Source organism: Mirounga angustirostris, unplaced genomic scaffold, assembly GCF_029215605.1.
Source record: "Mirounga angustirostris isolate CCGP_5_RB_7025 unplaced genomic scaffold, mMirAng1.0.hap1 SCAF_6, whole genome shotgun sequence".
NCBI lineage: Eukaryota > Metazoa > Chordata > Mammalia > Carnivora > Phocidae > Mirounga > Mirounga angustirostris.
Window position 1 is genome coordinate 25,574,195 of NW_026991714.1, and position 25,433 is coordinate 25,599,627.

At 52.8% G+C, this 25,433-nt stretch overlaps 1 protein-coding gene and 1 pseudogene across 19 annotated transcripts in view; both read right to left on the reverse strand.

Moving 5' to 3' along the window:
- Positions 1 to 25,433, reverse strand: part of NFASC (neurofascin) — a 181,561-nt gene that overhangs the window by 48,465 nt on the left and 107,663 nt on the right. For 15 of the 19 annotated variants that reach the window (XR_010412210.1, XM_054507929.2, XM_064593937.1 and 12 more), the window contains 9 exons: positions 24,836 to 25,016; positions 17,337 to 17,442; positions 15,402 to 15,598; positions 14,812 to 14,934; positions 12,252 to 12,422; positions 8,198 to 8,248; positions 2,083 to 2,194; positions 1,473 to 1,657; positions 22 to 153 (listed from right to left, as the gene is read on the reverse strand). Coding sequence is in view for 18 of the 19 variants with exons in the window: in XM_054507929.2 (XP_054363904.2) it covers positions 22 to 153; positions 1,473 to 1,657; positions 2,083 to 2,194; positions 8,198 to 8,248; positions 12,252 to 12,422; positions 14,812 to 14,934; positions 15,402 to 15,598; positions 17,337 to 17,442; positions 24,836 to 25,016 (1,258 nt within the window). In the remaining variant the exon portion in view is untranslated. The remainder of the gene's footprint in view (positions 1 to 21; positions 154 to 1,472; positions 1,658 to 2,082; positions 2,195 to 8,197; positions 8,249 to 12,251; positions 12,423 to 14,811; positions 14,935 to 15,401; positions 15,599 to 17,336; positions 17,443 to 24,835; positions 25,017 to 25,433) is intronic. The other 4 variants (XM_064593938.1, XM_064593947.1, XM_064593951.1 and 1 more) reach the window with 1 other exon arrangement.
- LOC123847166 (U4 spliceosomal RNA) lies at positions 23,007 to 23,075 on the reverse strand (annotated as a pseudogene).

Below are 25,433 nucleotides of genomic sequence, written 5' to 3' on the forward strand. Positions count from 1 at the left end.
GGACAATGGCTTGTTACTTACATTGCAGAGGTTCCCCATTTACCATCCACTGGACAGTGGGCTTGGGGTTCCCATTGGCTCGACACACCAGTCTCCCGTCCTCGCCAGGAGCCAGGATAAGGTTCTTGGGTTCGTCCAGCCAGTAGGGAGCAGCTGGAAGACAAGCAGAGTGCAGGCAGCCGAGTTAGATGGCTCGGGGCGGGCGGAGACAGCAGACCGGCTCCCGCTAGGAAGACAAGAGCCCCTGAGTGCCAGCTCCAGGCCCTCACCAGCTGCCCGGGACTCATCCTCGCGGGATGACTCCGTCCAGCCTCCCTTTGGCTGGCCTGGCACCACGGGGGCTGCCCGCTCTATTTTGAGTTCACAGAACAAGAGTTCTAAACTGGGGCTGCTCGTTAGACTCCTCTGAAGAGCTTTTAACAAACATGGGCACTGCGGCCCGTCTTAGGCCTACTAAGTCAGAATCCTCAGGGGAGGCTGGGGCAGTGGATGCTTTTAGAGCCCCACAGGTGTCCACGATGGGCACCCAAAGGCAACAGCTGATGCATTGGTAAAGAGCACCCGGGGCTGGCCCCTCTGTATTCCGTTGCTATTGCTGTGACATCAGACCATTTAGAAAAAGGCCTCATAGTCATTCTTAGGCACTGGGTTTGGTTAGAGCAGAGCTGGCTATCCCTTCCAATTGTGAATATGTGTATATGTGGATTTTTTTTTTTTTCCTGAGAAGTTCCTATGGATCAGATTCTCAAAGATCTTGATACCCCCAAAAAGGTTAAGAACCCCTGGTTTGAGTGTAGTGCCGAAACCAAAGTCATAAGGTCAATGGAGCATGCTCTTCGAAAGTTCTTGCACTCTTGGTATCAGACCTCATTGTCCCCATCATCTGGTCAGCCCCAGGCTGAGAAGGGACAGGTGTACCCCACCACCCACGGCCAGGACTCATAACGGCACGTGCTCTATTGCCTGCAACAGCTCACAGGGGCCATCTGCGCTGCAGAGGGAGGGAAGTGATTTAAAAAAAAAATAATTTGTGCCATGATAACTCCCCATTTTTAAGAAAGAACCATGCACAAATACACAGACAGCACAGGGCTAAGACGACACACCGTGAACGGGAATGCAAAATGGAAGAAAGAAAAGGTGCTGCGTGAAATCCGAATGGCCCATGGGGGTACATTCACCTGCAGAGGGAGCCCCAGGCACCACAGAGAGGTGGGGGATGGTCAGGGTGGATCTCCTTCCCCTCATACCCATGGTGCGTGCGTGCGCGCACACACACACTCACACACACACTCACACACACACTCACATCCAGAGGGTGACACTATCCCTGGCAGGTCATCTTGGCCACTAACGCGTGTGTTATCGGCTCTCCCCTACTCCCCCTGCCCCTCCCCCACCCACAGAGGGAAAGGTGGTCGTGGCGTGTAGGGCTGGCAAAATCATCATAATGAGAAATACACACAACGTACCCTTTACTCTCACCGAGATCGTGTGCCGGATGCTGCCCATCTTGTTGGAGGCCAGGCAGAAATACTCCCCAGAGTCTTCCTCGGAGACGTTGGTGATACGGAGAGCCTTGTTAAAGTTCTCAAACTTGGCCTTGTCAGATGGGAGGTCCCCACCCTTCTTGTACCATGCGATGTCTGGTGTTGGGCTGGGACAGAGACCGAGCAGGAAACAGGGATTAGCACCAACTGCGGCCCTGCTCTTCTTCTACAGAGCCCTGGACACCCGGGCGTCCTTGAAGTGTAGGTGCAACCAGAAGGACCCACGTCCTCTGAGAGAGGCCCTCTCCTGTACACAGGGGATGCTTGGCCATAGAGCCCCGAGGGGCTGTTGTAAAGTCACACGGGGTGTGAACACATGTGCGGGATGCCTACCTGTCTCCCTTCCTGGTCTGTTACCCATAAAAGAGACAGCCAGAGTGGGATGGGAATGATGATGCTTTGCAAAGGCCTTGCTAGGGGCTGTCTGTGCCTCTTTTTGCCTCCCCACACTGTGGCAAGAAGAGAGCCTGCGCAAATTCCCAGCCCCATCCTCCCGGGGAGGGACCAGAGTGGGGGTGCAAGCTGTACGTACACCCCGGAGGCGATGCACTCCAGCAAGAGATCCATGCCACGCAGCACCATCTGACTGCTCGCCGTGCCCTGGGGATACATGAAGCTGGGTGTTCTTTCTGCAACTCCTCGCGCTGAAATAGGATAGAAGACGCTCTCATGAGCCTCCTGCCCAGAGCTGACCCAGCTAGGCCCAAGCAGTCAGGCCAGGAAGAAGTGTCATCACGCCCCCTATTTACCCCCTTACCCTCAGAGGCACCAAGTCCCAGACCCTCCCAGCTGAAACCGCCCCCCCCCACCAGGGCCAGGGCATCATTAAGAGAGGTGTGTTAGGAAGCGCGGGGCTCCCCGGCCCCATTGGCACATGTGTGTGAGCAGCTCTAAGATCTGAAAGGATCTGCCAAGAGGAGCCCAGCTTCCTCCCCAGTTCAGTAAACCCCACCTTCCTGGGAAAGACGGAGGGGGTTGTCTGAGCAGTGAGCGGTTTACTCCCTGAGCATCTTGTGTTGGGACCCCAGAGACCAATGTGGTGGCCCCCCGGGAGGCCGTCTCAGCAGCAGTGGATGAATGAGAAGGCATGTACTGGGGCCACAGGACAGACAACCTGCTCTTTGGGACCCTGGAGACAAGGAGCTGGGATGAAGCCACAGAGACCCAGATGAACAGTCAGAAATGCAGGCAACATTATTAATGGTTTAGCAAAGACATGGAGAGAATGAATGAGCAGAAATGACAGGAAATCACTCTGGGGCCAAGAGCATTCTGCTTCTTCACTAATGACTCGGGAAGGGGGCTGGGAGGAGGGTGTTAATTGGATGTGAGAGACTGGGGGAGGGGGAGTGGAAAGTGGCAGCCGGGATGGGGGAGGTGATCTACAATTCAACTAGGCTGGAGCAGCCATGTCCACAAACAGTGCCATGCACACAGGGTTTGAAGGCCAGGTGGCTCACAGAGGTCGACACGGCCAGGGTGGCTGTTTGGCTGTGGACGGGGTCATGCAAGTCTGGGCACACCCCCAGCACGGCGGACCCCACCTTACCTGCACCTCACCTCTCCTGGGAAGCTCTTTGCACAGTTCTATGGACATGGGTAAGACGGAAGGGAGAAGAGCAGGGGTTTTCCAACCAGGAACCCCAAAGCAAAGGGAAGCTGGAGGAGACACTCCTGCCCAAAGGTGTAGAGTTATAAACAAGAAGAGTGAAAGCTAGAAGCTGAGTCTACCCAGGGGTGCAGTGGGTCTTAGGCTCAGTTGGAGAAGCGAGAGGAGGAAGGCAGGCAGAGCTGCCAGGAGCTGGGAGCCGTCAGATGCCTGGAGTGGGGCAAAGGCATCTTCCTGGCTGGGGGCCATTAACGGGTCCTGGCAGTGAAGACAGGGTGGCAGGGGAACTCTTGTCTCTGTGACACTGGTGTCTCCTAAAAGAGCTTGTTGGACAGGCTGGTGCCTGGCTGGATCAGCAGGGCTCCTGTCTCAGAGGCACTCGTCTTCTCTCCATAAGCCATCGGGGAGTGCGTTTCATAGAGCTGGGGTCTACTTTATGCTTTTGTCAGGGGAAGAAATGATGAGACGTACGCGGAGTTAGTGAGGCGGCCGCACAACGCGTGGCACATACAGCAAGCGTTCCCTAAGTGTTGTGGGATGAATGAATTCAAGGGGAGAAGGGAACAAAAAAGAAGGCGACAGTGTACCCCATGTGTTCTTTCTCTTTCTGTAGATGTCCTCATGTGTCCCACCAGCACACACATATACAACAGTGGCTACTGACCGGGTTAATCCATTATGTGGTTAATCGGTTACCATCTATGACCCTTGTAGCAGCCAGCTCTCAGTACCAAGGAAGCCTGATACCAAAGCAGCAGCTTCCTCCCACCCGTTATCATGGAATCACCGGAACAGTCCAGATAACACAAGGTCAAGGGAACTATGAGGAGAAGGATATTTCAGGGCAGGAGGCCCTGGTGTTAGGCTGGTGACTCTGAATGAGTGCTGGGAATGCTGGGACTACGTGGAAGAGGTCCCAGCTCAGTTGGCATACTCCTTCCACAAAGTGACGAAATCTGCAGAAACCAACCTGCGACCCCGTGGACATTTAATTCACACCATAGCAGGGAGCACCTCGAGCACACTTGACTAGCAAAGCACCAAGTATGGGAAGGAGGAGAAAAGAGCTGAGTCTCGCTGTGGGGGCCTTGACATGCTGTCGCTGGGACTAGAAAAAGGTTACAGCCATACTTCACTTGTAGGATGTGGGCTAGCAACCATAGAATTATCCCAAAGGAAGAGAAGCTACTGGGAAACAAGCCTAAGTTCAAAAACATAGGGAAGAACATCCTAAAAGTCAGAGGTAATAATCAGGGCCACCATTTGGTGGGCATTCAGGAAGGGCCAAGCCTCTGCTAATAGCCCTCTCTAGATATCATAGTCATGCTTAATCCTCACAACAAACCTGGGGGGTACCACCTCCATTTTCAGCAGAGGGAACTGAGGCTCAAGGAAATGCATGGACTTGGCAAGGTCACAAGCCAGTTATGTTTTGGATTCTGGACCATTTGGCACCAAAGTGTGTACTCTGATAGTTATACTATCTCGTCTCTTTAAAGATGGCTACCCCATCTGTCCCTCCTTCTGACAGTCAGCTTTGGGAGCATCAAACCAAAGAAAACCCAAATCCAAGGGTAAAAGAGGTGAAGGAAAAAGACATAGTATCTTGTTGAGCTGCTCTGGTGAACCTCTTCCCCTAGGCTAAATCTCATCCCTCCCTGGTTTCTAAGGCCCAAGCTGGAGAGAGAAGCTGGGCTGGGAATTAAGAGGTTCCAAAGGCATTTCAACTGGATTCTTAAGGCCATGGAAAGCTTGAAGAGGAGTCAGGGTGACATGTGGTTTCATTAAGGGATGAGAAGCTGAATCCAAAGGGGAGGTTATGAAGAACTGTGGTCAGCTGCAGCAGGAGGGATTTACATGAAAATTGATGAAGAACAATCCAGCTGGTGGCTTTGGGGGCCACTGTCCCCAAGGGAAGGTGGCTAATTTCTTTCCCTGGAGTAGGAGACCCAGGAAGAATCTCCAAGACAAAGGTGATTACTCTCTAGGACTCTGCATGGTAGAGGATGATAGTCTCCTAGGGTCATACGATCTCACCCACCCTCTTAGAGATGGGGATTCAGCCTGTCCAGCCTCATGATGCTGCTCTTATTCTCCCTGATCTTCAGGGCTGGGGTTGGACCTAATATCAGATCAAACTCAGAACCCAGACACCAAAGCTCACGTCAGCGGACTCAGGAAGAGCTTCCCACGTGGGCCCCTCTGACCTCTAGCCCAAGGACTGTCTGTCCTTTCCTGCTCTCCCTGGCTCATGGGTGGGATCATGGGTTTCCAGGGGAATCTGGGCAGCAGGGAGACATCAAGATATGACACTGCCTCAGCCACCTTGGCTTTAAAGGGCCAATGAAAAAATGTCTTACTCAACTCCTATGAGAGGAAAGGTCAAGATTGCTGAAAACCTGAGTTACTCCCCTCTGTTAAGCACTGTGGGTTAGCGGAAGAGAGTCCAATGCATCAGATGTATCTGAGAACCTTTTCCAAAAACAGCTTTTAGGGGCAGCTGGATCCCACATTTGCTGCTTTCCATTCTCAGAATTAAGAACTGGGCTTGGATCTGTGGCATCTCATTCACCTCTCTGGCTCCAGGAATGGCTGACGAAACAATCCCAGAAGATAAGAAAAACTCTCTGTCTAGTAACATTTGATACCCTCCACTGTCAGGAAATCTCTCCCGTAAGTCTAACCCCAACCCCTCATGCAATAGTTGGAGCTTTTTTCTGATCCAGGTCTCAGCAGAGCTGAGGATCTGAATAGCTTTCATTTCTCTAATCTGCCCTAAAGTCCCTCTCTCCATAGTAATTTCTTCCCACAATGGTGCTCGCTGAACCCCTTGGCTTCTCTTCAAGTTCTCTGTGTCCATCTTAACTTCAGTCAACACTAAACCATTCCCTTCAATACCAATACTGTTGTAACACGTACTAATCATTGATGTGTCTGACACCATGCTAGCGACCTGGTTATTCTTCATGACAACCCTACGGGGCAGGTCATATATCCATTTTACAGATGAGGAGATTAAGGTTTTCACACACTAAATGACTTGCCCAAGGTCACTCAGAAGCCTGCATTTAATTCGAGGCTGTCCACCTCAGAGTGCCCACTCTTCTCTTCCTTGTTTCCTTGCCGGGTGAATTCTACGTGGCAAGCTACAATCTCAGACCAGCTGCCCCCTGCCACTCAGCAGGTCCGGGGACATCTGGCATAGGTTCAAAGGATACTAAACCACTGGAGAAATCACTAGAACAAAGTGTAGTTATGGGGTGGCCCTATCGCTACAAGAGACATGCCATATTTCAAAGCCAAGCAGACAGATGCACTGGGCATTTTTCACTGCCTTGTGTCTCAATGTCCAGCCCCGTACTCAGAAAGGACCTTATCTTCCTTCCTTCTCACTTTCTGTTTCTTTCTAGAAGCATTCAACCTAGCTGCCCTTTGTTCAGCATGTGTCTCACTTTGACTTTATATCCCTTCCAGCTGGCTTCATGCTTGGGTCAGCCACATTCATTCTACCCTGGATCGAGGAGAAGGGGTTCTTGTGAGTTCTTGTGAGTTCTTGCGAGCTTTGCTGGATTTTATAGCCCTGGATGGTTCTTAGAATGCCCACGCATTCACTTGTAATCACATCTACCACTGGCCACAAAATTTAAGTGGCTGGAATCACTCAAATTTATCCCATTGAGAAAATAATTCTACATGCTTGTTCCCCTGAATGGTTTATCTAACACAAAGGAGGCGCTTGGACCAGATGGTCTCTAAGGGACCTTCTGGCTCTGATATACTCTAGCTTCAAGAATACTTCCATAATAGATTACCTGAAATCCAATTTAGAGAAAGGCACATTCCACACCAATGCTCTGGGGCTCTTGACACAATGGTGGTTGGCCCCATTATTTTGAAAACAAACAACGTCCCTGAATCCAACAAAGATCCCCTGCCTCCTTGGGCAGTACATCTCTTTGGCAGAATCTCAGTGTGGCTCTAGGGGCTTGATGCCAAGTTAGAGCCTTTGCCTCTCTCTGGGGCTCTCCCTCCCTCTTCCCCTCCCCCACCCCAGACACCGATCATTGTTTATATTAGCACATCACAATGCAGACACTTCCTATCTATTGGAGGCCACAATGCTGGCCCTGGGGACCTGCAGCCTCAGCTTCCGAGGCATAACTGATGATGGGGGCCAGCTGCCTCGCCAAAGCCAGCAAATGACTGTTCCCTCTGGCTGCTCAAGGAAAACAAGACATTCTTGAGCCGTGGTGGGGGGGCAGGGACTCAGGTGTGGAAATAGCCAATTACTCTACTCATCAGCTGAGCAACCAGTTGTGCGATGAGTTAGAAATATGCCTCATGGAAACTGTTCCAAGTGTGTGGACAGCTGCGCACTGGATTTGTACACGCCACCGGAGGAGAGAAGCAGCCCAGGCAACAGAGACCAGGCATGGCCCACCTGCATTTATACTTACCTTCAAAGAGAACTCAGAGCTGGACTCTTACTCATTTTTCCCAGAGCGATTTTAAAGAGACATGGGGCTGGTGAAATGGTACCCCCAGTAACTAAGGTTAGATTACAAGGTAGGCAGGTCACATCCAGACATGTACAGGTTAACTAATTACATCACAAAGCTCTCTGCATCCTTTAAACCGCTAACAGGAACCAGACTCCCTGCTTCTTCCTCACTGTGTGGACTCCCCTCTCCTCAGATATTCTCCATCCATCCACCACAGATTCCTACGTTTCTACAGGACCCTCCAAGAAGCTCTTTTGGAGTCCTACCCTGGTCTGACCAACCTGTCCAGATTTCAGCAACTGGCGGCTTGCCTGTTCCCAGAAACCAGAGCACCACGTGAGCTACCTCAAACTCCCACACTGGCCACACCGTCCTCCCGGAGAGCAGTGTCCGGAAGGGGGCCCCTTGGCACCCTGGTCTGGCCGACTGTCAGCCCTGCCACCCAGCATGAGTTAATGAGACACGGTATCAGTCAAGTTAGGCAAACTGGGGTTAGGACAGGCAAGGTTACTCCCAAGGTTACCGCGGCGACTCACCACTATACATGTCAGGGTGGTTTCTTAAGGACGAGTCATTATAGGGGTTGTCTGCAATAAACAAAAGAGGGTGAGCAAACAGGAGGCCACGGACAGCTCATGGAGGCATAAACAGGGAGAGAACAACAGAAATGCAAAGCCGCAGAAAACAACCGGGGATTTTGCAAAGGAAAGACACAGCATATTTGGAAAGGAAATGTGTTTGGTGAAGAACAAGCAACATAAAACAGCCCAAAAAAGGGAAGAAAAGGTTAAATCCTGCAAAAGAAGGCAATAATAAAAGAAATTTCTTTTTAATGAAAGAAATTAGGTTTGACCTTTAATGGCTTGATCCTACTGTATTTCAAACAAATGAAATAAGGATTAGTGGCATCCCGTAGCCGTCTTTTGAACAACTTCCCATCAAAATCCTCAGTTCCCAGGACTCTGGATCAGGCCAGCTCCCGGGGCAGCTAAAGAGAAAGGAGTGTGAGTGAGCCCTGAGGAAAAGAGCAAAGCCCTCCCTGGGCAGAAGCTAAGGTGCAAAGGTGGGAGGTCAGTGAGAGAAGACAGTCCAAGAGATATAGTTCATCAGCTGAGAGGGACAGAGGGGCCCTTGGCAAGCGCCCCCGCACCCCCACCTGACCAGTGGGCACCACCCTGGTCTCTGAGATGTCTCTGGTGGAAAGAGCGTATAGATTAAGCTGGAGATTCCGAGCTCCTAGACTGGCTTGGGCTGAAGTCATTCCTTAAGTAGCAGACGGGTGCCTTTGGTTCCAATGTCAGGTAATTAAGACCGCTGGGCATTTAATCCTCAGTGAAAGACGTTTTGGAATAGGGCACTTAAACCTGCCAAGGCTAGGCTTTTCATTCTTCTACCGCCATCCCCGTCCAGCTACTGGGTTCAAGTTTTGATGGTACCCACAGCGGGTGGGGGGCGGTACAGCTGAATGGAAGCCAAGCAGACAGCCTTGAGAAGCCGACCTGGTCCAAGCAAGCGCCTGAGGGAGGCGAGGTGCTGTGCCAGAATATTTGCATATTTGAAGACAGATCAACTCCTGTTAAAACGGATTGCAGAGGCTGTGCGCACTCTTTGCTGGGACCCCTATTGCTTCCCAAATGTGCTTAAAGCCTGGTAGGCAGATTTGCATTATTCAGAACTATCCCTTAAGATGGGGTATGTTGTAAGACCGAGCCTGTTTGGGAAGTCAGCTTGGGTTTGTCTGGTGCTAGGGGTGGGAACCAACCTGCAGTAGAATGGAGAGGCAGGGTGGCAGAAGGGATGAGGGGCTGAGGCCGCACTCAGGAGGGGACATCCCTCTCTGTGGGGAGGACAGGGGCACACAGCTTAAAGGGCCCTGGCTTCATGCTCCTAAGCTCCCATGCCACCAGGTGAAATAGAACTGCTCTCTTTCCAGAGAAGTGACCCAAGTTTGGAACTGATCTTACAGTTTGTGGATTCTGCAGCACATCTGAGCAATTCAGGGAGACTTTCTGACTCCTAAGAGTGCCACTTAGATAGCAGACATTAGGAGGAAGCAGGGTTAGTGCTCCATGGTCTGCCTCAGGAGAGACTCCTTCTCCCTCACCATGGTCACCAAAGGGACCTGTTCTGGCATGGGCAAAGTGGGACAGGCACATCACCTCTCTGTGAGGCTGACTCCACTGTTTGTCTTTGACTGCATCCCAAAACAAATTTTAAAAATGGTTTCAGATCGCCCAGCGTTTTGTATTAGATATCTTTCCCCCCGGCCCTTCCTTAAATGTAGGTAACGCACAATCAGCCATGATGAGATTGGTGTCTTCTCCTAAGGGGCAAACTGTGACGGAAACGCGCGGTGAGGAGAGACTTGGAAGCTGTCCCAGCTTGGCTGTTTTTCCTCCCACCCCCAGACCTGGTTCTGAAGGTACAAGAAAGAGCCTGTGTCCTCTCCAGGCAGGAAAGCAAAGAGAGCACAAGTGTGCTATTTTAAGCAACTGTACCCAATTCTGGGCTGGCTCAGATGCCCAGAACTTGCTCCTGGCCAAAGCTGCCCCTGGGAGAACTCCAGGAAGCAGACAGGGCTCTGTTCCCATCACCTGGGGGGGTTCTTGGCATTTGGTGGAAAGAGTTTTCAGTGGAGTAGGGGACCCAGAAATGAAGCAGAAACAAACAGCCCTTACCTCCTCTGGTAGACAAAAGGATGTTTCTGGAAAGCCCGACTTCTAAATGTTGCTGAACATCTCTAACTGCCTAATTCCACAGAGAAAGGCTCTTTAGCACCTCCACCTTCCTGCCTCTACCCTGTGTGACCTTGAGGGCCTCTGCCCAGGACCGCAGAAGGCCACCTGACTCAGTCCCCAAACAGGAGTCTGACTTTAAGCATCACACTGGGCAGGCAGAGGAAGCCAGGTGATGGCACTGAGGACCATCCAGGGATTGGCTCAGTGAGCATCCTGCTCGATGCTCCCGCCGCCTTCACTGCCCCATGCTGTCACCCTGTCCTGGCTCCGGAGGCCACTCTGAGGTCCTGGGCAGACCACACTGTCCTCTGCAGCTCAGCCAGCTGGCCGGGGATCCCTCCTGACGTGTACTGAGACACTTCAGACAACCCAACTTTCTTCTCCAAGGGTCCCCTCTGGGCCTGGGTCTGGAATAGGAAGGCTAGTGAGGGGGCAGCAAAGTAGACTGAGGCTGGGTCTACTGCCAGGAGCATGCGGGGGCTTATCCCGGGTTTTCCAGCCATCCTGTTGGTCAGCAAACTGTGGGCAGCCCGACTCCAACTCAGAACAGTGCGTGGGGAGCTGCAGGAGCGGGGGTGCTGGAGGAGGGTAGATGGGGTTCCGAGAGAGAGAGAAGATGAGAGGCGGAAAGAGGCAAGGAAGAAGGTGGGAGGGAAATAGAGAGGAAGGGAGTGAGAAAGCAAAGAGAAGACAATGAAAAGGAGAGGAAGAACTCCCACACAGGAGAAGGAGAACAAGAAGGAAGCTGCTTCTTGTGGGTCCACCTCAATGCCGGGTGGAGATGGAGTGTGGGGCTGGGGTTCTCGGCACCACCTGCTTCCATCACTGGCAGGGGCAGCTGAGGAAAGAAGACCAGGCCCCTAGCTGTCCTGAGTGAGGAGCAAGCTCCCTTGGCCTTTCCCCGACGCCCCCCAAGAGGCGCATGGGCTCGGGGAAGCCGGGGTTCAGGCCCTCTTCTCCAACCCGGGGCAGCTGTCAGTATCCACATAAGGCCCTTTGCTTGGCTTCCCCCACAACCATCACTGTCCCCAGTGTGGAAAACAGCATCCACAGCTGAGTCACACAGACCAAGGTCTTTTGGGGGTGGGGGGCTCCTCTATAGAAGGCCTATTACAAATCCATGGTGCAGACGAACACAGCCCCTTGGAAATCAATGTCCTAGGCAGGCTGAGGACGTGCAGCCAGAGCTCCAGGCCGGTGGGGCCCCAGCAAGGAGCATGTCTGGGAACTGACTACTCGCTTCTCTCCTCTGCGAGGCCACCCACGCTATCCTGGGTCAGGCAATGCTGACCCATTTGGTACCAGCCAAACAGAATACGGAAATAAAAATGAAAACAAATAAAACAAGAACATAGATCTCCAGCTTGCAAATGTAGTCATCCCATGTGGTCCGGCATCAAACACAGTTTGTGTTGGGGTCCCTGCTAAAGCGGATATTCTGTCCTGTGGCTTTGTTTCTAGAAGTACAGACTACCAGGCAGGGACTAGATGACCACTCAAAGCAGTGCTGCTGTGTGTCCCGAGCACCCGGAGAGCAGAGGGAGGACACGGAGGCCAGGGCCGTGGAGGCAGGCTCGGGCTGGGCTGGGGATGGCTGCCCTGTGGGCCAGGTGATTCGGACTGCCCCAGAAGCTTGAGAGGCATTGACTCAGAGTAGGACCGAGTTTAGCAAGGCTTCAGAATCAAGCGATGTGGTTTCAGAGCCGCTGAACGAGCTCAGGCCTCATAAGCTGGAAGGATTTCTGGGTCAGCCTCGGGGACAAGGCTGCCCCAGACCCAGGTACCCGGGGCTCCTCGGGCTCCGTGGGCTTCCGCCCCTGGCTCCCAGCCCCGGGCCGGGACCTGCACTTACTGGTGAGGACCTTGAGGGTGAAGGCATTCTTCTGCTGGATGGTGTGCGTAAAGTGGAAGCGTGCGTTGCAGCTGTAGTCTGTCTGCATGTCCTGCAGCATCACGTTAGAGAAATACAGGTCGCCGTTATGGCCCTGAGAGACGCGCTTGTCTTGAGTGATGGGCTCCATGGCTGTAAGGAAGCAGAGGTACAGATGGAGATTAGCGGTCACAGTAACAGGAGTGACGGTCGTGCTTGGTCTGGCGACTGAGCACCAGCAGAGAGCCAGGTGGGGCCAGGAGTAGAACATGATTTCCTCTCATCCTCTCAACTCTGAAGGAGGGCTTATTCCCATTTTACAGATAAGAAAGCAGTGGACTTAACTTGTCCTGGGTTGCAAAAGCAGTGAGAGAACAGGAGGATTTAGATTCGGACCCGCCTGCCCACCACGCCCATGGCTCCGGGACCAGACTTTTCTAGCTCCCGTTCGCATCACACAAGCTCCGACTGGCCCTGAACCGGAGGGAGGGAACACAATCCTTCAGATGCTCCCCAAGTCAGGAGTCAAATTCACTTGTTTTCTTTTTTAAGCCCTCACTCCCACCAGGAAAGGGAAAAGCACTGCCAATTATAATTGTAAGATACATACTAATCAATGATGCACACCATCAATTTTAGGACGCTTTCTACTTTTAGAGATGTTAAAAGATGAAAATGGTGTTTTTTAGAATTAATGACATCATGGGAGTGGCAGTGGGTACGGACTACATTTGAAGCATCAGATGTCAACTCAAATGACCACGTCTGCAGGTTATTCGACTTGTAAAAGCATATTTGTCAGGCTGACTGTTCCTTGCTAACTCCTTCCCATCCCCCACAACGGTTTATTAAATCACCATTCCATAAAGTGCAAAGTTAATGATGCCATCTTTCTAATGAGGGGCTGGGCAGTTCTTCAAATGACTTATTATCAAAGATTTCCTGCAGGCCTACTGTGTGCCAGGCACTGTGCCCGGGATTGGTGAAAGGGAAATGAGTAAGACAGTTCCTGCCCTCAAGGAGCCTTTGGCCTAGAAGAGGCGGTAGATAGAGAAATCGCTGCTATGCAGTGTGGTTAGTGGGAAGGGGATGAGCTGAGAGGAGGAGCACCGAGTCCCTGCCAGGGGGCCCTGAGCTCTACCTTGGAGGCTTCATGACACCAGGCAGAAGAGACAGGGGCCCTAGGAGGTTTCCAAGCAGCAGGAACAGTGGGTGCTAAAAGTTAAGAACACACAGCCGGGGCAGGGGTAGGAGAAAGGCCAGGGAGGCAGAGGGAACTAGATCAGGAAGGGAAAGGAGTGTGGACTTTGTCCGAGGTGATGGAGGAGCCAGTAAACGGCGGGGAGCATATGAATGAAACGATCAGATGTATGTTTTTAGAAAGACCGGGGAGACCAGTTATGGATGATTACTGCCACCTAGGGAAAAGCTGATGGTGGCCTACACTGGGGAGATGCCAGTGATGATGGAAAGAGGAGGGACATGAGATCTGCTCAGGACACAGCATGGACATAAGCTGGTGACAGGTGTGATGCAGGGACGAGAGAGTCTGAAGAGTTAGCAAATCAACCAACATTCCAGCCTATGGCCAGGCAGCCCTTCCCACGCACTTGCACTGAGATGACAAAGAGAGAGACAATGGGTGAGCACAAAGCCGCACTCTCTCTGCAAAACAGCTCACAACCCTGCCTCTTTTGGAAACAGGCTGGTAAAAACTCAGGGATGGACGGATGACTGATGCTAAGCAGCAGGCAGATCTATAGACTGACCGATGGATGGATAGACCAGAGGTGGGGGTGGGGGCGGGGGGGGGCAGGTATGGAGGAGAGGGAGGGGAAGCCAGGAATACACAGACAGCTAGCAATGCTCTAGGCCCCTTTATAACACGCCCCCACTTACTTTAATTGAAAACAGGAAGAAACTGAGGTCCAGAGTGGTTAAATTAATCTCCAAATGCCCAAAATGAAACAGGACAAGCTCTCAGTGATGATACTCTGTCCCCCTGCTACAAACATCCTGTCTCCCTGTCGCTCCTTCATCAAAGGTTTCATTCCTGTGCTCCTCTGTCCTAGAAAGGCAGCACTTAGTAAATCCAGACGGACCAAAGATTGAAAGGAGGCTTGGTGTCAACCCGCCTTCCTCCTCTTTTCTTTTCTCTTGCTCTTCTTCTTCATCATCACAAATATTACTCAGTACTTATTGCGCGTCTGGTTCTGTTATAAGCACTTTGGATGTATTAACTCGTTGATCCTTACAATGATCCTATTAGATAAGTACAATTATTAGCCCTATTTTTTTCCAGAAAAGCAAACTGAGGCCCAGAGATGTTAAACAACTTGCTCAGGATCACACAGCTAAGAGCAGCTGGGCTAGGAAATGAGCCTGAGCCACCTCTCGATGTGTTCTCAGCCATGTGGCCCCCTTACACCTGCTTCTCACAAGTCAACGTCTTCCGACCTTGGGCAAGGCCCTCCTATTTAGAACACCGGCCCCACTCCCTAAGATGAAAGCAGAAATCGAACACCGGGCCCCCAAGACTTACAGCTGCTCATCCAGAAGATGACTGGGGATGGAAGTCCGGGCGGGGGGTTGCACTGGAGCATCAAGGGAGCGCCTTCTTGAACCACGACAGGGTCTAGGTTTTCCTTGGGCCACAGGGGAGACTCTGGGGAGAATCAGACGGAAGATCATGAAGTGAGGGTGATGGAGGGCAAGGAGCAAGGAGCTCGGCTACAGGCAGGCATACAAGGAGGAAAGGCAGAAGGGCAAACAAGAGAACAAGGGAGCGGGCGGAGAAGGCCCGTGAGTCTAGGCCAGGTGCAGCAAGAGAGGAGAGGCCTTCTGTCTAAAGAGATACACCTCTCCAAAGGCTCCTCTCCTTCCTCTCCTCCCGTGCCCAGAGTGTCAGTGCAGTTGTTCAAGACTCTGGCTTGGAAGCCTCCTTTCCAAGGAATCTTTTTGAGCAGGGTGAGGTGTACTCCTGCTCAGGGGCAGGAAAGCAAGAAAGATATGCAGGGCATCAAGGCATCCATTGGCCAAGGACAGGGGTGGCCCTTCTGGAATGATCCTCCAGGCCTCCCTGCCCCATGCACCCAGGAGCAAGGCATGCCAGTCCCACCGTGTGCCACTCACTGGACACCTGCAGACGGATCCTATTGGATAGGGCTGTGCCAAATTTGTTGCGGGCGAAGCACTGGTATTCCCCCTCATATTCCTCGGGCCGCCCCCCGCTGCGGAAGTCGATCACCAGGGTCCCAGATCGCCTCCTCATTGACACTCGGGGGTCCTTGGCGATGTTGAAGAACCTGCTGTTTCGAGTCCAGTGGAAGCTGTGGGCAGTGGGGGGGATGGAGGGGAGAAGCAGGGGCAATAAGGAGGAACACGCTGGGCTCTGGGTTCCAGGCAAGAACCTCAGGGCCCTGGTCCCTGGCCCAGTCCCAAAGCCACACCTCCATACCACCCTGGTTAAGTGGCAGAACTGGCTGGGAAGCTGGATAAAATGCAGAGTCCCAGGTCACAGCCACAGGTGAAATGTGAAACTCTGGGGGCAGGCTCCTGACATTAGAGCTCTTACCCAGCAAAGGCTGGGAGTCATGGCTGTGAGAGGTACCCAAAGAGCCACTGGGGGTTTATGTTCTTTGCAGGAGCAGGCAGGGACTTTGAGTTTTTTAAAAATCCAGCGTTAGCTGCAGCTTCCCCCGCAGGGCATCTCAACCTCCGACTACGAATGCAAACCCAAATTCATATTTCACCCGAGCCAAGCACATTAGGGAGTTAGCTCTGGTCCTCCTGTCTCCTTGTGTGAGAGCTGACTCTAAAGCCAAAGGGCAATGGCTCAGGTTATCTGCTCAGTGGGTGCAGAGTATAAAGCAGTGGCCTCACATTATAGCCCAGGAGGGGCAGCTTTGAAAGAGCCAGCAGCCTTCAAAAGGTCCCAGAGGTGAAGAGACTAGATCTCCCTTTGCTTCCGGGGGGGGGGGGGGGGGAGATACATCTGCAGCGGCCCAGGACATAACCTTAAAAGAAGCCGGAGGACTAGTGGCTGCTCAGTGTCATGGAATCATTGTCCCTGCAAAGGAACCACGGTGGAAAGGACCAAACTTCAGAAGGCCATCTATGTGCTGCCTGACCCTTCCAGGTGACCCTGCTTCTTCCAGCCTGGATGAGAGAGGCCCTGCTTGTTCTCAGGCTCATGCAAACTGGGTGGGGGGTGGGTAGAAGGAGGCTACCACACACCCGAGGTTCCGCCCTGCCTCGTTTCTCCTGACAGATGCCCAGCACGGGGTCCTGTCATGTCTGGTCTGAACGGTCCAGCCTGTGGATGCTGCTTTGAAGGTGGGGGACAAATAGCAGAACAATCTCTAGATCTCCAGTGTCTTTTGTTTGGTAGAAACAAACTGGCCTGGGGTGGGGGGCGGAGGGGGGCCGTCAGAGGTCTGGGTTTAAACCCAGGCTCTGCCCCCTTTCAAGCTGAGTGACCTTCGCAAAAGTACATAATATCTCTGTGCTTCCATTTCACTTCCTCTTCACGAGGACATGGGTCCGTCTATGAAGGGCAGCGAGGTGCTCTCACGAGCCAGTGAGGAGCAACACTGAACTCAGCCTGCACACTGCAGGCCTTCAGCTCTTGTCTGCTGACGCCTCATTCGATGCTGATGTGCTCACAAGCTGAGATGTGCTCAGAATGGAAGACTCAAGTTAGCCAGCAGGAGGAACTTCCTATAAGCTAGGCATGGGGTGGGGGGATGTTGGGGACATAAGGCATTGGAAAGAATGCGCGACACCAACAGTCAGAAAACTTAATCTCTAGTCCTGGCTTCGTGGTGTGACCTTAAGCCACTTAAGATTTCTGGATCCCAGTCTCCTCATCTGCTAAACGTCTTAGTTCTCTGAATTGTACTTTCCACCAGGTAGGTATCCAAGAGATGTCTGCTGGATAATTTTAATTTTCCAGCTGCTTCAACTATGCTCAGAGCCAGGGCCAGGACATGGTTTCAATACCTCTTCAATACCCGCACTCTTTGCAGGGGTGGGGGGGGGCTTGGATTTACCTGCCAGTGCACTCACCTGGGGGCAGGGTTCCCCTTTGCTTCACACTCAATCAAGATGTTATCACGGGGATCCACGATGTGGTCCTTCACTGACTGCTTGGTGATGGTTGGGGGCTGGGATACTGCAACAGCACAAACGGGGGGTGGTCAGGGCTTCGGGGCCCTGGCTTGGGGAATGGCTGAAATGAAGAGCTTCAGGAGCCACGTGTCAAGCAGGCAAGCAGGGGGTGGGCAGTGCCCCATGCCAGGGACCCAGCTCCTTAAACCAGGCCGCAGGAAAGGGGGTTATGTTAAGGACTGAGCGTAAGAAGAATCCCTTTAAGATCTCATGGAATCCCTATGAGAAACTTCTGTTTTACCCATTCTTATATCCCAATGCTTAGTAAATGCTTAGTGCACAAGAGTTCTTGAGATACATTTATTGAATGGATCAAGGAACACAAAGCAGCTAGCTTTCCAGAACCCAGTGGCCAGGATGGTTCTGAGCCCTGGAGAGTCAAAGGATGGCCAAACTGCGGTGAGGCTGGAGCTGAGAGGCTTACGTCCCCAGGGACTTGTCTGCATGCCGAAGAGCCAGCTCCTCTCACTCTTGGCCCCCATCTCTGATGTTCATGGTGCTCCTGTGCCGGCCACCAGAGCATGGGGAGCCGCGGCCCTTCTTACCCACCTGCTCTTCTGCCGTTCCCAGCAACAGGATGCTCGGGGTGAGCCGCTTCCCTTCCCGTGTGGCAAGGGGCCGCACTACAGGGGCTCCGGAGTCAAGAAGCCCCAGCAGGCAGGGTGGAGAGGCGGTTAATCCCCCCCTCCCCGTATCTCCTCACTTGACCTTCTCCCGCCCCTCCTTGCTGCCCTCCTACCACCCAGAGGCACGAGTGCAGAGAGGTGCCCGGGGGACTTACGCTCATTCTGAATGCTTGCTGTTAGTTCCCGTGGGTTAGCATTGCGAGGGGAGAAAAGAAGACATTGGTTATAGGTTATTGCATATGACTACTCGCCCGGGTTGCTGACGCCCCAGCCTGCGGGGAGAACGCTGAGGCTGGCCTGGGCAGGGTGCGGTGCCTGGGCTCTCTGGTCCCGGCGGCAGAGCTCAGTGGGACAGCCACACAGAGGGGGGACAGACCCAGCGAGTGCTTTGTGGAGGAGGTGACACCTCCACAGGGAGCTCAAACCACGCAGCTGAGCAGAAAGACCAGCCTCTGACCAAATGATGTCACCAAGGGAAGTCCAAATATCAAAAGTGACAAGGCTGCTTGAAAGAGACTGGGCTCTGAAGATGCTGCCCATCCTTCTAGATGCTATTGAAGAAAGTGGGCTCCCTGGCCAGAGGTGTGGGGCTGAGAAGCCTGGGTGGCAGCAGATCTGAACCAGGGCTTCAGAGCAAAGCCCCAAGGGCCCCAAGCATGGTCCACAGGCTTTACTCCTCCCACCGCACCTTCCTCTCTGTCACACATGCAAGCACCTTCTTGCCTACCCTTTGGAAAATTCTAGGGACCGATGAATCACTGTGGCTCTGCTCATGGCAGAAGTACATTGCCCTACTGAATCCTTCTTCCAAACAACTGCAGGGATGAAGTGAAGCCCACCACTCCTTTCTGCACTTTTTACGGAAGAGATCAAGAGACAGGTAGCACAAATCTCCCCCATCCCTCACCTGAGACGTGCACGGGCCTATGTACAGGTATGAGCCTATTTGAGGTCAGGCTTCTCAAACTCTGACAAGTATTATGAATCACCTGAGGGGTAGGTCTAGTTAGAATGCAGGTTCTTACTGAGCAGATCCTGTATTTCTTTTTTTTTTTTTTTTAAAGATTTTATTTATTTATTTGACAGAGAGAGACACAGCGAGAGAGGGAATACAAGCAGGGGGAATGGGAGAGGGAGAAGCAGGCTTCCCGCGGAGCAGGGAGCCCGATGCAGGGCTCGATCCCAGGACTCTGGGATCATGACCTGAGCCGAAGGCAGACGCCTAACGACTGAGCCACCCAGGCGCCCCATGATCCTGCATTTCTGACAAGCAGCCAGGTGGTGCTTATGCTGGCGGTCTGGGTACCACGCTTCACACAGCAAGACTTTCGATGGTAATGAACTTTCTGGGAAGGGCGGCCTTGGTTTAAAATTTGCAGAAAAGAGAACAAGTGTTTCTGTAACTTTGTAAGAGGCCTTTTCTTTATGGCTCTAGCATGAAGTCATATGCCAAGCTTCTTCCACGTTGGTGCTGATGTCAGGGACGTGTTGGTGTCGCAGGCTGACTTTTTCAGGGGAAAGCAGAGGCTGTGGGTGAGCCCAGGTGACCCCGAAGCTTCATGACTCAGCCACCACGAGATGGCTGAGGAGATGGAAGAGGAGCTCAGGGGCCCAGAGAGGGGGCAGCGTGGAGAAGGCAGAGTTAAGGCAGGACCAAGAGGTGCCGGAAGGATCCCAATAGAGAAGACAGACATCAGGGAGGAGAGGCTGAGTGTGGCAGGAAGGGGTCCCCTGCTATGCACACTGTCAGTAAGTCAAAGTCTTGATAAGACACACTAAAAGGTCCAGAATAATTCTATCAAGTGGGCCAAGGTTGTGTGGCCTGCTGGGGCACCGAAAAGTAATTTTATCTGCTTTACCATTTACCTGGGTGCGGCCCTGGCAGGAAACAAAAAGAAATGAAAAGTCCTTGGGAAAAGCAGAAATCTGTGGTTTCTGAACACATGCTCCCTGGAGATCCCCACAGTGGCATCTTCACCCATATAAGATTTTCCTGCCAGGGGCCCAAGAAAGGTTAATTCTGGAAAGCCAGTGTAGTTGGGCCTGGAGGGCAGGTGGGGAGAAGGGGCCATTTTCAGGAGAAGCAGGGCTGACACTGACCTACTCCTTTGGACCACCAACCCAGGCCTGCGGTTTCTTCATCTCAAGACAGAGTTGATGCTTCTCAGGTCCCCACGCACAGTGGAGGGCTCTGACCTTGCCCTGGCCGAGGCTCTATTTTGCCCACATGGCCTTCAAGCCTCTCTTATAAAATCAAGGGCTGGCTCAATGGAAAGAGTCCTAGACATTATCCAGGGAATCTCAGATTCTTGGAAGGGAAGTCACTCAGTTAAAGTCACATAGGAAATTTGCTGCAGAACTGGAATGAGAACCAGCTCTCCTGTAGTCTGGTCCAGAGCTCTTTTTACAAATCTATCCTTGGCCAGAGAGGTGGGTTGGCCAGGTGGGGCCCCAGCACGCTCTTCTCCTTGACATTCAGGACAAAGGTGAGTAAGGGGAGAGGCCATGGGGGAGTGGAGACTCTCAGAGCTGGCCGGATGCTGTCCCCAGCCCCACGATGAAATCAGGCCAGGGGCCTCTTGAGAGTCTACTTCCCTAAAGAGGTCCTGACATCTGCAACCACCATTGTGTCACCAAGGAATTTATTACAGAGACACAACCAACCCAGAAGACAAGCCAGCACAGGGAGATGACAGTGAGGACCACCTGCTTGGGGATAAGGGCAACCTACCTTGTCCTGTGACACCCCGCAAGCCCCATGTCATGCCACCTGCCCTTCTCCCCATCTACAAAACTTACTGCTGATATCAAGTGAAAAATGAGTCTGCTCTTGCGGCTTCCGAGGGGGAGGGAAAAATCTTCCAATGAGCTCTGCAGCGGGTAAGGCAGAGGCCTGCCCCGTCTGTAAGGTTTCTGTATGCCTGCATGTCTTCTCTTTCCCTGGCTGATATCCACAGCCCCTGGCACCTGTCCCTGGAGGACGGAGTGTGTGTGAATGTGTGTGTGTGTGTGTGTGTGTGTTGAGGTCATCTTGCAGCACTACTTGGGATGACAGTGAGGACGAAATGTGTCTTCTCTGTACATTGCCCTACAGAAATCCTTCTTCCAAACAACTGCAGGGATGAAGCGGAGCCCACCTAGGAGAAAAATGTTCCTAGGAGAAAAATGCCGAGTCCCTCGATGGGGGGAGGGGGGCGGGGGGGCGAGCTGCCAGCAGACTCACTTTTTGGCAGACCCGCTCTTGTTGATGAGGCGACCCTTTGCTTTCTTCAAAGGTCATGTTGTTCTCCTTGGGGCGGGCGGGAGGGTGGGTGTGTGTGACTCTGTTGGCCGAGGAGTAGGGGCTGGAGGCTGGTATTTCAATGAGGGATTGTGTTGCAGCCTGGGGCTGTTCCAGGAAGGCCGCGGGGCCCAAACTCCCCAGAGCAGAAGCAATGCCCCAGTCCTCAAGGCACAGATACTGCCCCCTGAAGGGGCAGGCGAGCAGAAGGGTGCCCCTGACAGGGCAGTCTCCAGCCTCCAGCCTCAGCCCCCTCAGCCGCTCCCGGGTAACACACACAGAAAGCTTTGAGTGCCTGATTTTCACTTGCCCCACACCTGGGCGATCGCGAATAATGCTGCAGGGAACACGGGATATAGTTATCTCTCTTGCCTTTTGTGACAACATGGGTAGGCCTTGAGGACCTCATGCTAAGTGAAATTAAGTCAGAGAAAGCTCTGGTATGTTCTCACTATATGTAGAATCTAAAAAAGTCAAACTCGGGGGCGCCTGGGTGGCTCAGTCGGTTAAGCGACTGCCTTCGGCTCAGGTCATGATCCTGGAGTCCCGGGATCGAGTCCCGCATCGGGCTCCCCGCTCGGTGGGGAACCTGCTTCTCCCTCTGACCCTCCCCCCTCTCATGAGCTCTCTCTCTCTCTCATTCTGTCTCAAATAAATAAATAAAATCTTTAAACAAATATATTAAAAAAAAATAAAAAAGTCAAACTCGAAGAAACAGAGTGGAATGCTGGTTGTCAGGGGCTGGGGCGTGGGGGGAGGCGGGGAGATGCTGGTGAAGGGGTACAAACGTCCAGCTATAAGATGGACATGTTCTGGGGGCTGAATGCACAGATGGCAACCATAATTAACATACTGTACCATACACTTGAGAGTTGTTTCGAGAGTAGATCTTCCAAGCTATCGCCGCACGCACACAAGGTAATTATGGGAAGGGATGGACGGGTAAACGAACCCATGTGGCAATCATTTCATAATATATACGTGTAGCAAATCACCCAGTTGTCCGCCTTACACTTACATAGGTTGTATATCAATAAATATCTCAGTAACTCTGAGGGGGAAAGGAAAAAGAATGTGTGATCTTTCCCCAGCCCATCCTCCTGGGCCTCAGCCCAGGGTAAGAGGGAAGGATGGGCTCAGGTAACTTGGGGGGAGGGTGCCTGTCATGCTTGGCCCAGCAGGAGGGGAAAAGCTGGCTGAAGAGGACCTGGGTCCCCTCTGAAGGGCTGGCCTTCTCTTGTCTTGCGTTCAGCTGTAGCAGACTCGTTCTGGAGAGGTCGCCATGGCCACTGTGCCTGCAGCCACCTCAGATGCACTTCCTCCGGGAAGCCCGCATGGGTTTCCTGCTGTGACAGAGCCGGGGCACCAGACACAGTGTCATAAAGGGATCCCCTTCCTCATTCAGAGAGGGGCTGTGGTCATGCGCTGGCCCTACCACTTAGGTGCTGGAGAGTGTACCTCCACTTTCTAACCTGTCAGCAAAGGATCCACTGGGAGAATCACAGGAGATGCTCCTAAAGCACTTAGCTCTCGGCCGGGCGCACAGCAGCTGCTACCCTGATGAGTTCCAAGAACTAAAAGAAGGCGGGATTACCGGAGGTCGGGGTGAGGTGTGTCGAGTGCCAACCTGGTGGCAGGTCAAGAGACCCGGGATCTATTCATGAATCCAATTAGCAATAATCGCGCCTCGGATAAACCTCATTGGCTACGATACTGCCACTGCACAGAGCCGTCTATTCATGAATCCAGCACCCGTTTGCTGTGTCGGGTCTCCGTGTCCTTGACGACAATTCCAGAAGCGGGGACTCTCCGGGGCCCTCCCTCCTCATGGAAACTGAGGAGATGGGGAGATGGTGCTGGGGAGGTCAGGGCACCTGCAGCTCTCTGTCCCACACGCGGTACTTTGGAGACACCCACTGCTGGGTCACCTGCCCACGGCTCCAATAGCGCTTTAGAAATCCAGGTTCCTAACATAGAGGTCAAAGCCATCTATTTATAAGTTCATCTTGGAGGAACCCCTCACCCACTGGCCCCAGGGACCAAAGTGGCAGGTGAATGAGTGAGGAGAAGCAGCAGAAGAGAAATGAGCCTTCACCACTTCCTTGATAACCCAATTTCCTCGGCACACCCTCTCCTCTCCAGGGACATGGCCTTATCGTGCTCCTTATTAGATTGTCTGCCTGGGATTGTTAATGAGACACTCTTCTTTGAGTTAGCAGTGCAGATGGTCTCTATGGGAACAGTTCCTTTCACGACACCCCTCCCCCCGAATACACACACACACACATACACATGCGTACACACACACACACAGGGCTATTGGGAGGGCAGCAGGGGCCTTGCGCATCTTGCTTCTGGGTCCAACTTATAGTTTCTGCTAGTCTTCTCTTACCCAGAAGTGCCTACTCCTCTGGGCAGCTATTATTGGTAGGGTTGGGCGGGAGGGGGCTGAAGTATGTGCAACTCTTCTCCAAGCTGGGCTAACTCCAGGCCCCAGGCCCTGGCTTAGGAGAGCTCAGTGGGCACTCCTTGGAGGCTGTATCACTCTCCCAACCCTCCCCAGACATCTGTCACCTGGATAGAGCCCAAGTCAGGGTTGGCATCATGCGGGTCCCATCTATTTCTGGAAGCAGGAACAGGCGACAGAGGTGGTATGCCCACATCAGAGCACTGGAATGCCAAGACATTCTGATGGAAGGGCCAGAATTGTGGCAAAGGTGGTACACATCTAAATGCGGGGCAAAGGAACGGGGCTGCCAGTCCATGGGCCCCTTCTGAACATAACAACAGAATGGCTGCTAGAGATGGGGCTATTAGATCAGCATCCAAAGCCCCTTGCCTGATGATTCTGATGGCCAAATAACACCCCCACCGTGGGACATAGAATGACACAGGTTTTACTTCCCAGCTTTGCCATGGGAGAGCTGAAAACAAACACAAGAAATCAGCTCCTGGTTTTCCCACAGCGGCATTATAATGGAGCTCTATTTTAATGTTTCATTTAGCCCCGGTCTTTTGCAGAATAATTCCCTTCCCCAACCATCCCCAGGCCATCCATCCTGATTCAGTCCAGCCAAGACAGCCCAAGGATCCAGCTCAGATATTAGAAAGGCATGTAACTATCCACTACACTGGGTCCTTGGAAGCTCCACGTCGATGGGCAAGTCAAGACCGCAGAGGGCCGTGGGAGGGGAGTAGAGGGAAGAACTCCTGAGTGACACACAGACTTGTAAACCCTGCCACCTCTGGTCCCGCTCAGCAGGCTCCAGACAGCGCAAGCCTCAGCTCAGCCACAGTCCTCAGAGATCGTGCTACACGATTCGTCTCACGGTCCCAAACACAAGCCTGCCGGCCTCCATCCAGAATCCACCGCTACCCTGCTCTCCAGCCTCTTTGAAAAGCTGATCTTAACTCCCCCCTGACCATCCCTCCCCTTCAACTCCTCTGCCCCAAATCAGGAGAATTAAAGAAGAGGATGGAGCAGGACTCACGATCCATAGGAATCTCGATGGCCCCAGTGAGGTTGAGGAGGCAGAGCAGGATGGCTGTGTGGACCCAGGGCGGCGGCTGCTGCCTGGCCATCCTCAGCACGGGGTCCCGCTCCCTGCTCCCCGGCCTGCAGGGTCTTGCTGCCTCCAGCCGCTCTACCTGGGCCTCCCGGACAGAGCTCAGCTGTGGAAAGAAATACAATGCCAAGTGAGTTTTTCTTGAACTTGCGGTTTGTTCTAGCAACCCTACAGGGCCTGAAGAACTCAAGGGTTTGGTCACAGACTGATGTTCTTAAATAAGGTTTCTTAACCTTGTGCTATTGACATTTGGGACCCACAACTCTTTGTGTGGGCAACGATCTTGGGTATTGCAGGATGCTTAGCAGCATCCCTGGCCTCTACCCACGAGATGCCAGTGGAGCCCATTCCTGCCCCCAATCAAAAATGTCTTTAGACATTGCCAACTGTCCCCTGGAGGACAAAACCACTCCCAGTTGAGAACCACTGTTCTAGAAGGAAGGGCAACTCTGCATGGAAGAGTCATGAAAAAACACTGTCCCACTGGTCCAGCACCTAGAGGATGCCATGCACTGGGCCAGTA